General features: G+C 45.4%; 1 protein-coding gene across 1 annotated transcript; it reads left to right on the top strand.

The window, feature by feature from the left end:
- The first annotated feature begins 35 nt into the window (after window positions 1-35).
- CETN2 (centrin 2) lies at window positions 36-4,359 on the top strand. The gene is made up of 5 exons (XM_019711249.2): window positions 36-173; window positions 1,111-1,269; window positions 1,594-1,722; window positions 3,147-3,284; window positions 3,740-4,359. The coding sequence occupies exons 1-5, from the start codon at window positions 171-173 to the stop codon at window positions 3,827-3,829; spliced, it is 519 nt and encodes a 172-aa protein (XP_019566808.1). The 5' UTR covers window positions 36-170; the 3' UTR covers window positions 3,830-4,359.
- The last annotated feature ends 10,856 nt before the right edge of the window (window positions 4,360-15,215 follow it).

Below are 15,215 nucleotides of genomic sequence, written 5' to 3'. Positions count from 1 at the left end.
CTGCTCCCCGCCCTGATCCGGGCCTTGTCGGTGTACTCCCACCCCCTCCAGCCCTGCGCCAATGGTGAGCGGCGGCAGCGAGCGGGTCAGTGCGCGCGGGTCGGTGGGAATTGCGCCGAGGCCGTGTGTACGTGTGTTGCCGTAACAACGGGCAGAGCAGGCTGTCGGCGATGGTGAGTGCCAGCTGCCCTGTCGCGCCCCTTGCCCAGAGGCTGAGCCCTTCTGACCCCGCCACCTCTCCTGCACCGTTCTCGGCTTTGGTGCGCCCCTACTTCTATGATGTGTTTCCCGGAAGGGCTGGGAAGAGATGCCAGCCATCCTGCTGGGCCTGTGATTCGCCACTGCCTCCCCTACACCCACAGCCGGTCCCCACCCGCCCTTCGGGCTCCCCTGGCCTTCCCTGCCCCCTCGATTACAGGTTCCTGGGTGAAGAAGACTCAGGTTCCCCGCAGGGCCTGATCCCTCTCAGACCGTGGTCTCCTGGCCGCCTTGTGCTACCAAAGTTTCCGTGCAATGCTGGGGGCGGTGGTGGGGGAAGTTTATGACGTTGGATTGTTAATTTGCATTTAAAATTTTAAGTATCAGGTCATTTGGGAGACGCTTTGAGCTTTTTGGGGAAGGCACAGATGGGCCAAGTGGATTGAATTGTATTATTCGATATTGACAGAATATACATCTTAATAACAGTAATATTTGGCTAAATCTAGAAGTAGTCAGAAAGTCAGAATACTTAGAGGGAAGCGGAGTACCGCGACTGGGCATTGTAAGGACATTTCTAGAGTTAGGATCCCCAAATTCAGGGAGAGTTTATTATCTGTCCAGTTATCCGTACTCTGCTCCTTGGCTAGCTAGCTCTCTTTACGGATGATCTTCAATAAGGGATGTCCTTGTTTCTAGAAACAATAGTAAAGAAGAGGAAAGGGATAGAGGTACATGGAAAGATTCTTTGATTTGCTCAGTAAACCCTACTATCTCTCCAGTTAAGCAAAGCTTTGGGATTGGTTGCTATAAACTATTTTTAAAACAGATATGGTTGTCTCTAACGATTTTATGCAAAATGTGGACTATGGTACATAATATTGTGCTTATGTGTTTGTAAAATGTCTAAAGGCCTCTAACTTTAAGAAGGCAAACATGGCATCAACTACCCAGCGAAAAAGGATGAGTCCTAAGCCAGAGCTTACTGAAGAGCAGACACAGGAAATCCGGGAAGCTTTTGATCTCTTCGATGCTGACGGAACTGGGACTATAGATGTTAAGGAACTTAAGGCAAGCCCTGTACAATCCTACTCTGCTGCCTTGCCTTTCCTCTGCCTCTTTGGTTTTTTTCCCTGTCACTGCTCTACCCCTTCTGCCCTCTTTTCCCTGAAAAAAGTAACAAGGGAAGAATGTGCTGTGCTCTGTTTTCCTGTCTTTACTTACCCCAAGTGTTATTAAGTAAAATGAGTGCAAATACCAATTTGTTTAATGCTCTAGTGTTTCCCAATTATTTTTACGTGATTGTGTCAGATGCTGGCTTAATGCTCTCAACATTCATTTTTGCTCCTGCTAGGTTTCGATGAGCATATTGAGATGATCCTATTTTCATTGTAGGTGGCAATGAGGGCACTGGGCTTCGAACCCAAGAAAGAAGAGATCAAGAAAATGATAAGTGAAATTGATAAGGAAGGGACAGGAAAAATGAACTTTAGTAAGTTTTTGACTGTGATGACTCAGAAAATGGTAAGTTAGCTAAGATAATCAGCATATTTTCCACCCATAATGGACAAATTTGAATCTCGATATGAAAATGTCTTCATTGAAGAAAAGTTAATACAAACTAGAGAGTTCAGCTGATAAAAGATAGTATTTGTGACTGAGAATTAAGATGTTTCGGTTCTACTTGGCTTTCTTCAAGGCCACAAAGTCACAGGAAAAGTAATTTTACCCTCTGTAAAGTAGTGAACGTATACTGCTGTCACATTTTTGCTATTATCTTTCCCCAACTGAATTGTCAATGTGATAACCACAAGCAGTAAAACCTATAAACGCCAACGCTATTACAGTGTCTCGCATTTTGATAAGACAAAGTTCCTATATTTTAAAGTTTGAAATTCTTTTCTCTCCCATTTGTTACTCTGGGCAGCCTTAGCTTGAGGATCTGTAACTTCAGCAGCCATTCTTTTTGGCTGCGCGGGGGAATTGGTCTTTCAACACTTTCAAGGTTAAGTTTACCCATTCTCTAGTGTCTCCGGTGTCCCTCTTTTAAAGGGTCCAAAGGGTCAAGACAGACTATAAGATGTCACCCCAGCAGCCCACCTCACTGTCCTGTCATCCCACCCAGGAAGTATGTTCCCATTGGGCCATTGCTCTTTCTTTGGCCTCCTGGCTCTTCCTTAGTGTGGCTCATCTGTGCTCCACCGGTCCATCGAGACAGATACTGAGTTAGTAGCTCCATCAGTTTCTCAGGTGTGTTTCCCAGGGCACAGATCGGTTCCTACTCTAATAACTCTATTGCTTTGAAATCATCTAATTATACCTATATTTTTCTTCATGGACTAACTTAAGAGATCAGAAAGCTTAACATTCTGTCGCTACCTAGTAAAGCTGTCCCACATTCAAGGGTGTTCCCGAATTGCTCTTATTAGGGGTTCTCTCTATCTTTAGCTACCTTTCAGGAATATTGGGAGTTTGAGCTTTTAGAGATTTCCCTCTCTTCCTCCATTAGAGGACTTGGGATCCCAGTAATGCTATATGATCTCATCACAAGTAAAACAGCCTTCTCTTTGCTTCTTGACCCCTCCACCAAGAGGATCCCTCTTCCACCAGCTTAAGGAGTATATTCTCCCTGATGTGAACTCCACCTTCTTCTGTATTTTAAAAACGAATCCAGTTTCTCTTTGGTTTGTACAGAAAGAATGTTTTAAGTGCAGCCCTTTATATTTCATTGTTAGCCTCTAAGTTTGTAATAATGTCATTGAGTTTGTCCTCCTTTTCTCCCCTGGATGATGTTTGATCTCCTGTGACCTAGGACCTCTGTCATAAAGGCCATCACCATGAGCATGTAATGATGTAGGGGCAAGGCAGAGAGGCTAGGCGCTGTGGGGCTACAGGACTAGTCACTGCAGTGTTTCCCTACTCATATGTTTTATGTTCTACTTGTTAAGTCTGAGAAAGATACCAAAGAAGAAATCCTGAAAGCTTTCAAGCTCTTTGATGATGATGAAACTGGGACGATATCCTTCAAAAATCTAAAACGTGTAGCCAAGGAGTTGGGCGAGAACCTCACTGACGAGGAGCTGCAGGTTTGTAGTGTGTCAGATTGGAATGCAGAATCCCTGCTTGGAGCCCTGGGTGACTTTTTTGAGTTACACTCTCTTGGATGTGAGTGCCACCTTGAAGGAGAACTAGTGTTTTCTTGTCTCCGTGCTGACCATTTAATTTCTCTTTTGATGGTGTGACACTCCTTATTTGCCCTGCTCCCAGAAAAATGCACACATGGACAGTTTTACTTATAAGTTTAGATTTTAGGAATCCCCCTAGTGAAGATGACCTTTGGGCTCCGTTCTAGGTGATATGCATGACAAACTATGACTTGGATTTCAGATCACTTTCAGGAACCACGCTATTACCAAAAGCAGCACATTTGCATGGGGTGGACTACACTTGTCTATTCATGTAGCATGATAAGAGCCTTTTGCTTAGTCATGTTTGCGTTTCATTTTGAATTGATCTGACCTGAGTCCTTATTGTCACGCAGGAAATGATTGACGAAGCGGATCGAGATGGAGACGGAGAAGTCAATGAGCAAGAGTTCCTGCGCATCATGAAAAAGACCAGCCTTTATTAAGATTGTTCTCTCCTTTTCTATTGCAAGCACACATAACTAGATTTAGTGCCTGCATTGTGTGAAACCTGGTTTTCGAGAATAAAAATTGTTTTCTTTCCCCACTGACCTCCCTGTGTAACCTTAGTAACAACCTCAAATCTCTTTTCGATTTTGGAAAATGTTCTTTGACAGTAAAGTTCTTTGTGAGGTGGCCTGCTGGTCGCTTTAATTCCCCAAAGCAGAGCGCGAGCATATTAGAGTGGAGAAAGGGGTCTTAAAACTTTTGCCCACCCGCTGTTCTGCCTTGTATCTCTTCACTCTTGTCACACATTCCCATGTTTATGCCACCACAGAAGGACTTCTGAGACAAGCACATGTTTTACCTGTGTCACCAGGCAGCCAGCATCTTTTCAATGGTTCTGGTTTTAACTGACACCTGAGTGCCGCTTTCGCTTTTACAAAACTCCAGTGAACTCTCTCACTTGCGTTTGGAAGTGTGTGTGTGTGTGCTATTTGTTTTGTCTTAAAAATAAAGCCTTTTCTTATTTTGAGCTTTTGTTCTCCAAGGATGAGTTCTTTAAACTTGACTATGAGTAGCTCTTCTAAACCATTTTGTTGAAGGCAGTCTGGTAAGTCCCAAACTCCTTACTCCCAACTCCTTTTCAGCCTGTGGCAGAAAAGGAAATAACCCTTTGCTACTGGCATGAATTGGTTCTTGCCTTGGGAACCCGTTGGTGTGTAAAACGAGCAGAATTTCATTTCACGTAAGCCTAAATGATGCCCTAAAAATAGTTTTGGCAAAGTATAAGACCAAAAAAGAGTTATTGGTCATTTATGCTTGGACAGATCAAGGAAAGCAAGGTTATGATGACAGTAGGTTGAATTCAGCCAATATCTGCTCAGTGTCCTTGCTGGATGATGTCTCAGAATCTTGGTGTCAGGTTGGGCTGAGTGGTCAGTTCCTGTGGGGCTGGACCCGAACGATGGAGGGGATAGGAGGGATGGGGAGGGTGCACATGATGCAGAGGGTAGGAGAGTGAGTAAAGGGTGATGGGGAGAGGGGAGCAGAGGGAAGCTCACGTGGGGCTGGACCAAGAGATGTAGGGGAGATAGGAGAACAGAAGTAGAACACGTTAGTTTCTGTGGGGCTAGGTCAGGGAGATGTAGGGGGAGTGGTTGGGTAGGGAGGAAAAGGAAGGGTAGGTTAGCTCAGGAGGATGGTCTACAGAGGTGGAGGGGAATGGGCAGGGAAAGAGGGAACGGGATAGCCCTTATGATTGTGCCAGAGAGATGTAGGGGGAGTAGAATGGGGTGGGGTGGGGGAGGTAGTAGAGATCAGTTCAACTGGGGATGGACCAGCAAGATATTGGGGAGTGAGGTGGGACTGAGAAGTAGAGGGACTAAGGTCAGTGCACGTGGGCAGGAAAGTGATTAGGAGGAGGGGGAGGAAAAGGGGGCAAAGGTTAGTTCATGTGCAGTTGAGCCAGAGCTGTGGGGGCTTGGGGGTGATGGGGAGCAGGACGGAGCAGGTGTTAGTTCATGTTCAGCCCCAGCAGAGAGTGTAGTGGGATCAGGGATAATGGGGAGAGAAAGGGCACAGAGGTCAGTGCATATCGGGCTGGACCAGAGAGGAGTGGGTGTGGGATTTGACACAGAGAGCACTGACATCAGTTTAAGGATGAACCAGAGAGCTCCATGGGAGTTGGGGGGGGGCAGGGAGAGAAAACGGGAGGAGAGGTACTTTCATGTGGGACTTGGCCAGAGATATGAAGGTGAAATCCATGGGGATGGGAGCAGAGGTCAGTTCCTGCAGGTGGGGCAGAGAAAGATAGAGGTATGAGAGGGGTGGAGAGAGGGGGGCAGATTCCGTGTTGGGTTGGGTATTGGGAAAAAGAGGGAGCCAAAGTCAGTTGATGTAAGATGGACCAGAGAGAGTCATAGGGAGGTGGCAGGGATGGAGATGGAGAGGGAGCGGAAGTGCCTTTATATAACGCTTTTGCACAGAGTTGTAGAGGATGAAGGGATGGAGATGGAGAGGGAGCTGGCATCTTCAGTTCCTATGAGGATGCGCAGAGATGCCGGGAGATGGAGGGAATGCAGCTTTAGGGGAGAGAAGGTGGGAGGGATGCGGAGGGAGAAGAAGGTAGTTGCTGTTGGGCCTGTGGTCCTCCCTAGTAACTCAGGGAAGTCCTTGAAAGAACTCTCTGGTGGATTAGTCTTTCCTTTGCTCCAAAGTGTGTCAACTGCTAGGAACAGCTGGATTCATTGGTAGCAATAATCAGGCTTGAGATAAGTCGATTCTAAGGAAGCTGTTTAAAGAACGGAAGTAGCTCAATTCCTGTCCCCTTTTAGACATGGAAGAACTGCTGGAGGAGACTATTGACTGGCTATTGAAGGGTGGGGATACACATTGACTGTCCTAGGGGGCGCTATTGAGGTCCTTTCACTGTCTATCAGATTTTAAATTCTTGTTTTTGTCAAATTTTCAAATGCTAGGATTTTGGGCAGCACACTCAAAGGGAGTAATACACTCCAAATAACACGTTACTAGTTAGTGATTACAAGTCACAGCTCCATAGAAAACAGCCACTGGTCATCCCACTACACACTTAGTCCGTCTTCTGTTTGACTAGAACTGCTTGCTCCCCAGTGGCACTCCCTCACCAAGTTCAAGTTCTCCCCCAGTCCAGGAACTACACCTTTTTAAGCCCCCCAGGGCCATTGTGATAAATGTCTCACAGCAAGTGGCAACCTCTTCCACTCCATGTCTCATGACACGCTCAGCTCAACATCCTATATTCTAGAAGTTGCTGGAATAGTGTGCATCTTCCATTGCAGCAAAAGCAATCAGTCTGTGTCTAAAAGCAATCAGTGTCTAAAATTCTCACCGGGATTCTGGGCCCATTTCAATAAACATCACTACCAGAATTTGATGTGTCTGGAAACCAAGTCACGTCTTTTCTAGTTTCCCCCCCTGCTGACCCCGTCTTCTCTCCTGAGCCTCCCCTTAACCACCACCTTTCCCCTTTTTCTTTCTGGTTGCTAAGTTTAGAGGTTCGTCCTTTTCATTTCTTTTCTCCTCTTTGCCCTGGGTGTCATCAAGCTTTCCCTACAGTAGTCACTCTGATCCACTCCTTCCTTTTTCATTTCTGAAGCCACCATCTGAAATCAAATTTGGATCATTGTGATGTCCTCTTAGCTGCTGTCTCTGTCCTGTCTTTTCCCAAGGTGATCTGTGGTACAATTTCCTCATGTCACTATCTTGCTCAAGAAGGAGCCTGGCCTTCAGACTCACTCATACCTGGTTCAAATCCTAACTCTTCTACTCAGCAGCTGTGCTTTGGGGGACATGACTTAACTGTCTTGAGCCTCAGTTTCCTCATCTAGAAAACAGGAGTGCTGTGAGGTCAAAAGAGCTAACAAACGTCAGGTGCTTAGCTTAATGCCGCAAGACACTTTGTGGGCATGCAATGAGTGTGCTCCCGCCACAGCCTCATGTAGAGCCAATCCACCCCTCCTGGCCACCGATGATCACTGTCCATTAGCCTGTTTTTTGCCTTAACTTGGACTGTTCTGTCCTTAGTTAAATGCCTATGAGTTATCCGTGGTATAGAGTTCACTTCTATACCTGTACTTATGCCTCTGCTATTGTTCCTAATTAAATATTACCCCTATCTTTTCCCCAAATCTGCATTCTTCTCTTCTTACGAAACTCCCTCTCAGAGCTCTCTCCTTGTAGAAAAACTTTGGTTTGAGAGTAGACAGGGCTTGTACGCGGCTTCCCAGCTGAAATTCTGAAACAGCAGCCTTGCAGATATGTCTCTTGCCACTAGGTGGAGTGCCAGGACAGAGAGCCTCCAAGGCACAGAATCACCTGGAGTCCAACAATGGTTCAAACTGGAGCTCCTTGGTGCCTTAGGATGGCTGTGGCTCCAACCAACCTTGGAGTGTAAGGGAGAGAATGTCATAGTGGAGAGATTCCTGAAGGGGCTGTGGAGTCCTCAGAAAACCCACCAAGTGTGGACACTGATGGAACGATAGTTTGTCAGGTTGGATGCTCGATTAGGTCTAATTAAAAGAGAATAAATGACATATTTGCATTTCTGAGTGTGTGCAGGGAAATTTGTTTACCTGCTACATGGCCTTACTGAGACTCCTCAACTACACTGAACATTTCTCAAGGGAAGAGCACAGATGTGCCTTTGATTTCTTCATAGCTGTGCTTGGTGCCTCGTAGAACGCTGTGTTTACAAAAGCAGGCTTACTCATTTACCAACCTTGTTGATCCTCTAGCAAGGATTTATTAGCTCATTAGAAAAGTCTAGCATCCTGTGGCTCTTTTTCGTCTGACCATTATCTCTTGTTATGCTTTGAATTGTGTTCCCTTAAAAGATATGTGGGAGTCCTAATCCCCAGAACCTCAGATTGTGACTGTTTTTGAGCACAGGATCTTTACCAAGTTATAATGAGGTCATTAGAGTCCAATATCACTGGTGTCCTTAGAAAAAGGGGCAATTCGGACACAGAGACACACATTGAGGAAAGACAGCGTGAGGACGCAGGGAGAAGATGGCCATCTGCACGCCAAGGAGAGAGGCCTGGAACAGATTCTCCCTCACAGCCTCAGAAGGAACCTGTCCTGCTGACACCTTGATTTTGGCTTTCCAGCCTCCAGAATAAGGAGACAATGCATTTCTGTAGGTTAAGTCACCAGTCGGGATACTCTCTTCCTGTAAAACTTCCTTTGTTCCCCCAAGTGTCCTGACCAGAAGTGCACACGGTGATGTTGAGAAAACAAAGCCCGGCCTTGGAATCCCCGCTGTGGAACTCCTCTCTCCGTGGACACTGGATGTGGCCTGTCCTGAGACATCCATGAGCACATGGGGGTGTGTGGTATCACCACCTGAAAGCTTGTACATGGATGTGAGGCCATCTCCTTGGGAGATGGTGTGTCCTGCAGGGTGTCATGCAGAGTGTCTGGTCCCGCTCCCCACATAAGAACACAGGACATGGTGAGGCCAAAAAGGACCACCCACGGAGCCATAGATAGGGGAGTCATACCGCTATAGTCTCACTGGAGGCTGGGTAGGAGACACAGGAAGCAGGAGCCACACAATCCGCAACCTGCTGTCCACTTCTCTGCCAACCAACCAACCTCACTTGCTAACTGCCATCCACTCTGCTAACTGCAATCTGCGCTGGCTAGCTCAGCTACCATCTTCTTGCTAGCCCCCATTTGCTGCTGGCGTAGCCACAGCGGTTATATTCATGGCCAATGGCTCACTGGTTACAGCTGACGGCCAACTAGCCACAGCTGACGGCCATCCAATCACAGTTGATGGCCATTTACTACCTGAGCCAGCACCTTTCCACGTGAGGGTGAGAGCCTGGAAACTGTACTCCTGGCTCTGTCCCCACATGGTGTGTGTGTGTGTGGGGAAATATTTATGCAATCCCTCATACAAAGAGGTCCAACAGGTATGCTGATGACTACAAACTGAGTCAGAAAAGCATGGGAATGATGAGTGAGTAGAGGCAGGTGACAGAGCCTCAGATGGTGGAGGGGGCTTTGTTTTTTCTAACTGCACTACACGGTTGGAAAGAAATACTTTCAGGATGCACCTGGCTGTCTGAAAGAACTGACACCAGCCTCATGAGGGGCATGAATAGCTGTGAAATGTCTCTGGAGCTGGCGTAGTGAAGTTCCTTTACATGACCTCTGGCAAATTACCTCATTGGTTTCATCTGTCAAAGGGGGCTTATTAATAGAACTCACGTCAAGAGTAGCTGTGAGGTTTAAATAAGCGAATATACCGTGTTTCCCTGAAAATAAGACCTAGCCGGACAAGCAGCTCTAATGTGTTTTTGGAGCAAAAATTAATATAAGACCTGGTTTTATCTTACTATAATATAAGACCTGGTCTTATATAATACAATATAAGACCAGGTCTTATACTAATTTTTGCTCCAAAAGACACATTAGAGCTGTCCAGCTAGGTCTTATTTTCAGGGAAACAGGGTATCTGAAGAGCTTAGATCAGAGCCTGGCACATGGAAGGCATTCAATAAATATTTGTTGAATGAATAAATTCAGAATTTGGCTGCAATCCTCAACTATAGGGTTCAGGGGTTCCATCAGTTATCCCAGTGGTACAATGCAGGGGTATACCAGTAGAATGCGGATTCCTCACCTGGGTCACTTACACTTCCGGGGTCCATAAATTACCCTGAGGTGGTTCTTAAATCTCCTGAAACAACACACACAATTTGTACATATAGGCAGGCAGGCAGTTTTCATCAGATTTGTTCAAAGAGTCCATGAGCTAAAACAGATTCAGACCCACTGCCCTGGAGTTGGACATTGCCATTTGGGACATGGAGAGAATGATGCAAACACATAGCATTATATCATCCAGTGTGTGTGTGTGGGGGGGAAACTTCTGTTGACACTTTCTGTCCTCATAGGCACTCGCTGAGGTCTTCCTGTTTTCCTGGTCCTGCCTGCCATGCCCTAGGGCCTGAAACTGCCGCTTAGCCATTGTTCTGGGGCCTGGGGAGCTCTATGAAGCTGTCGCTGTCCCTGGCCAGGCCTCCTGCAGTCATTCCCTCCTTTTTGAACTGCCAGGATCCAGCAATATCATCATTGGCCTGGATTTCCTGCCATCTCTCCTCCCTCCCCTCCAGCCTTTTTAGCTTGAAAATCAATCCTCGGGAAGGAAAATGCCACTGAAGAAGATTTATTGCCTTCTAAGAAGTTGCTCTTTGCCCTCCTTATACCCACTGAAAGGCCTTTTACTTCCTTGTCTTCAGCAGGGTTTTTTTTGAAAGCCTCAAGCCATTTTCAGCTTTAGCCTCCCCCCGAAATTACTCTTTGGGATCTACAACACTGCTTTTTCTTGAATCCATCATTAGATCTGTTTTCTCCTCCTATATTTTTTACTGTTTATTCATTCATTCATTCAGCAAACACTTAATGAGCACCTGTTCTGACCCAAGCCCTGAAGTGAAGAAATACAGTCCCTGGCCTCATGGGATTTACATTCCCGTGAAGGAGACTGTCATGTGGGGCGGCCTGCGGGGTGGCCTGCGGGGTCTTTGCTCCCGCTCCCCATACAAGAACGCAGGATATGGTGAGGCCAAAAAGGAACACCCACGGAGCCATAGGTAGGGGAGTCATACCACTATATTCTCTCTGGCGGCACTATACTCTCACTGGAGGCTGGATTCACACTGTCCGCAAACCGCCATCCACACTTGCCAGCCCAGCCGCCATCTTCTTGCTAGCCCCCATTCTCTTTCTCTGTCTCTCTGTTAGCGTAGCCACAGCAGTTATATTAGTGGCCAATGGCTCACTGGTTACAGCTGATGGCCAACTAGCCACAGCTGATGGCCATGCAATCACAGTTGGCCATTTACTACCTGAGCCAGCACCTGTCTATGTGAGGCCGAGAGCCTGGAAACTGCTTTCTGGGGCTCTGCCCCCACAGAGACAGAGAAAAACGTCTCAAGAAAATAAAGCAGGATAAGGATATAGAAAAAGATGGAGGGGGTACTACTTTAGACAGAGTAGTCAGGAAAGGTTTCTCTGTGGAGATGGCAATCAAGCAAAGACCCAGAGCTGTGTGGGGGTCTGGGGAAAGAGTACCCAGGCAGAGGGAACAGCAAGTGCAAAGGCCCTGAGGCAGCAATGGGCTTGCCATGAGTGATGAACAATAAGGCAGCCCATGTGACTGGGGCCAAATGAACAAAGTGAAAAATGGCAGGCTGCAGAAGGAGGCAGGGGTAAAGTAAGGCTTCATATTCATAAACCCCATCAATAAGGGTTATGCTCTGTGGGTGACGGAGTATCATCACTGGGATCCGAGCAGGAAAGTAACATGCCTTGTACTGGAGTTCTCGTGCTGGCAGCTGTGTTGAGAATGTTAAGAATTGCCTGTGGGACAATAGTTTAGTGGTTACCAGAGGGTAAGGGGGGCGGGGGGTGGGGGGTGGGAGATGAGGGTAAGGGGGATCAAATATATGGTGATGGAAGGAGAACTGACTCTGGGTGGTGAACACACAGTGGGATTTATAGATGATGTATTACAGAATTGTACACCTGAAATCTATGTAATTTTACTAACAATTGTCACCCCAATAAATTTAATAAAATTAAATTTAAAAAAAAGAGAAAAAAGAATTGCCTGTGGGAGCAAGGGTAGAAGCATATATCTTTTCACATATGAGCTCATTTAGAGAGCTCTCTGCATAGCCACATGGCAGACTTTTTTTTTTAAATCGCATTTGGATTATTTGAGATTGGGAAATTTCTGGAGAAACTTTTGATCTGAAATTTAAAGTGCTAGAGGAAGATTTCCCCTTTTGAGAATCCCCATTTTTCAGCAGCCATCTTCCCTTCTAGAGTCTTGAGCAGTGGGATTACAAATTGTGTTGTGTGCTAGTTGGCTTTCTGCCCCTTTCCTCCCAGAATCTTCCTTCTCAGGTCCTCTAGTCTAAGTTCATGGCTGAGAGCTGGCAGGCTCAAGACCCAGATAAGAGCCCATGTTCTAGTTCGAGTCTATTATTATTATGAACTTCAAAATGTCATGATTATTTTTTCCCAAGTTCTGGTCCTTTCCTCATCCACAGCCACTTCTTCTCTCTTGCTGGCCGGGTATAATAGATCATTCTAGAAACAGTAGCCTGTAATTCCCAGTCCCAGGATTCTGCAAACTCTTTATGGTGGAGAAAGGACTTGATTCTTGCATTATCAGTGTTGGGTGGGGGTTGTTATGACCCCACTTTGCAGATAAAGCAGCTGAGCCTCAGGGAGGGTAAGCATGGAAGCTGAGGCTCAAGCTCAGAGCTTCTGACTCTATGAAGTTCACGCTCTTAGTGCTACTCTACCTCACTATTCTCTAAGCAGACAATGTACTCCTTGTTTCAGTGAGCTTAAATATTTTCAAGTGAAAATTAGATGGCTTATCCTATTCTCTTTCTCTCTGGCTTGGCTTATGATTTCTATTACTAATTTATTTATTTTTAACTTTTTAAAATTTATTTTAAGTGTGTTTTTCCAGGACCCATCAGCTCCAAGTCAAGTAGTTGTTTCCATCTAGTTGTGGAGGGCGCAGCTCACTGGCCCATGTGGGGATTGAACTGGCAACCTTGTTAAGAGCACCACGCTCTAACCAACTGAGCTAACCGGCTGCCCCTCTGTGACTAATTTCTTACTTAGAATTTTGATTGTCTACAACACCCATCAGGGCAATTACTTAAGGGCATCACGGCTTCCCGCTATGGGTTTAGGCCCCCAAAGAAGCTCACGTGACCAGTGCGATGGTTGATTTTATGTGTCAACTGGGCTATGGGGTGTCCAATATTATTCTGGGTGTTTCTGTGAGGGGGTGTTTGGGATGAGACTAACATTTAAATCTGTAAACTGAGAAAAGCAAATTGCCCTTCAAACTGGCACCTGGCTTTTTTCTGCCTTTGAACTTGAACTGAAACGTGGGCTCTTTCTGGGTTTTGAGCCTGCCAGCCTTCAGACTGGAACTACACGGTCCACTGGCCTGGGTCCCCAGCTTGCTGACTCACCCTGCAGATCTTGAACCTTGTTAGGCTCCATAATCCTGTGAGCCGATTCCTTATCATAAATCAATCTCCCCCCACCCTTTTCATCTCCTATTCGTTCTGTTCCTCTGGAGAAGCCCGATTAATAGGGCCAGCAGAGGGCGCTCTCCCACCAAACACGGCCCGTTTCTTGTTTGGCACTGCTGGACAGCTGTTTTCTTCAAAAGAGAGAAAATCTTTTTAATTCCTTTTTTTCCAGACAAAGGAAGGTAATTTCAGAGAGAAAAAAGGAACATCGCTGTTGGTATATATGATAGAAGAAGTTCATACTGTGTTGGTATATGTGATAGGAGAACAGGCTTGTGACATCCTAGGAAATGCATTCTGCATGAGATGGACGCCAAAGCTCTGCTGCTGGTGACAAAATTAACCAACACAGCTAACTCTTCCTGGAAATCACAGACGGCATTATAACCAATGGGATAAGCTAAGGGCAAGGTATCAGAGATGGAACTTCTCTAACAGAAAGAAGGATGGAAACTGACATTACTGGCCTAATGTATGCATATACATTCTGTGTAGTTTTGCATTCATACCTATGTGAGAATGTAAATGCACAAAACAAGGTCTGAAAGGATGGATACTAAACTTTTCACAGTGGCTTTCTCTGGAGAGAGGAAGGCTCTTGGAAGGAGCTATAGTGGCATGGACTTCCTCTTTTTATTCTGTTCTGGGGTTGAATTTCTTAAAACAAGAGTCTATTCATGTATGCTTTTATATTTTTAAGAATTATTAAATAACACTCCACTCATAGTAGGATGGCTGTAATTAAAAAACAACAACAACAGAAAATAACAAGGGTTGGCAAGGACGTGGGGACACTGGAACCCTGTTACATTGCTGGTGGGAATGTAAAATGATGCAGCCACTTTGGGAAACAATTTGACAGTGTCTCAGAAGAATAACTGTTGAACTACCATATGACCCAACAATTCCATTCTTAGGTATATCACCAAAGAATTGAAAGTAGGGATTTGAAAAGATATTTGTATACCCATGTTCATAGCAATATTATTCAGACTAGGTGGAAACTCGAGTGTCTGTCAACAGATGAATGACCAAAATGTGGTATACGTACACAATGAAACATTATTCAGCTATGAAAAGGAATTAAATTTTAATATATGCTCTAACATGAATGGACTCTGAAAGCATTATGCTTAGTGAAAAAAGCCAGACACAGAAGGACAAGTGTTGTATGATTCCACTTGTATGACGTACCTAGAATAGGCAAATACATAGAGACAGAAAGTAGAAGTTACCAGGGGCTGCAGGGAAGGGCGAAGGGCAGCTATTATTTACTAACGGGAACAGAGCTTTTGCTGGGGATGATGAAAAAGTGTTGAGTGTAGATAGTGGTGATGGTTATGTAACATTGTGAATATATTTAATATATGAATATTATGTATGTTTTACCACAATAAAAAAACCCAGAAAAATTCTCCAGAGAAAGGGTGTTGTGCTATTAGATCCAGTTGTGCCCTTTTACAAAGAGGAAAATTGTGGCTTCTAAGGACTATAGAGGGGCAGCTTCAGTTTTATGGATGGTGTGTTTGTGTGAAGCAGCAAGTGCTGAGGAAGTTTCAGCTGCAATATAATAAGGAAATGTGAGGATTTGCCGTCATCCAGCTCACGCTACACTCTGTGAGAGCGAGAACTGGGTCTATCTTTGCTCGTCATTGCAATCCTAGAGCCTAGCACAGTGTCTGGTGTACAGTAGGCATTCAATAAATAGTTATTGAAATGCAATAATGAATTTCTGTGACCTGCTAATAATCTACTTAAAAAACATTCT

This window comes from Rhinolophus sinicus, chromosome X (genome assembly GCF_036562045.2).
Source record: "Rhinolophus sinicus isolate RSC01 chromosome X, ASM3656204v1, whole genome shotgun sequence".
NCBI classification, from domain to species: Eukaryota; Metazoa; Chordata; class Mammalia; order Chiroptera; family Rhinolophidae; genus Rhinolophus; species Rhinolophus sinicus.
The sequence above is the reverse complement of the archived record's forward strand: the minus strand, read 5'-3'. Positions and strand labels throughout refer to the sequence as shown.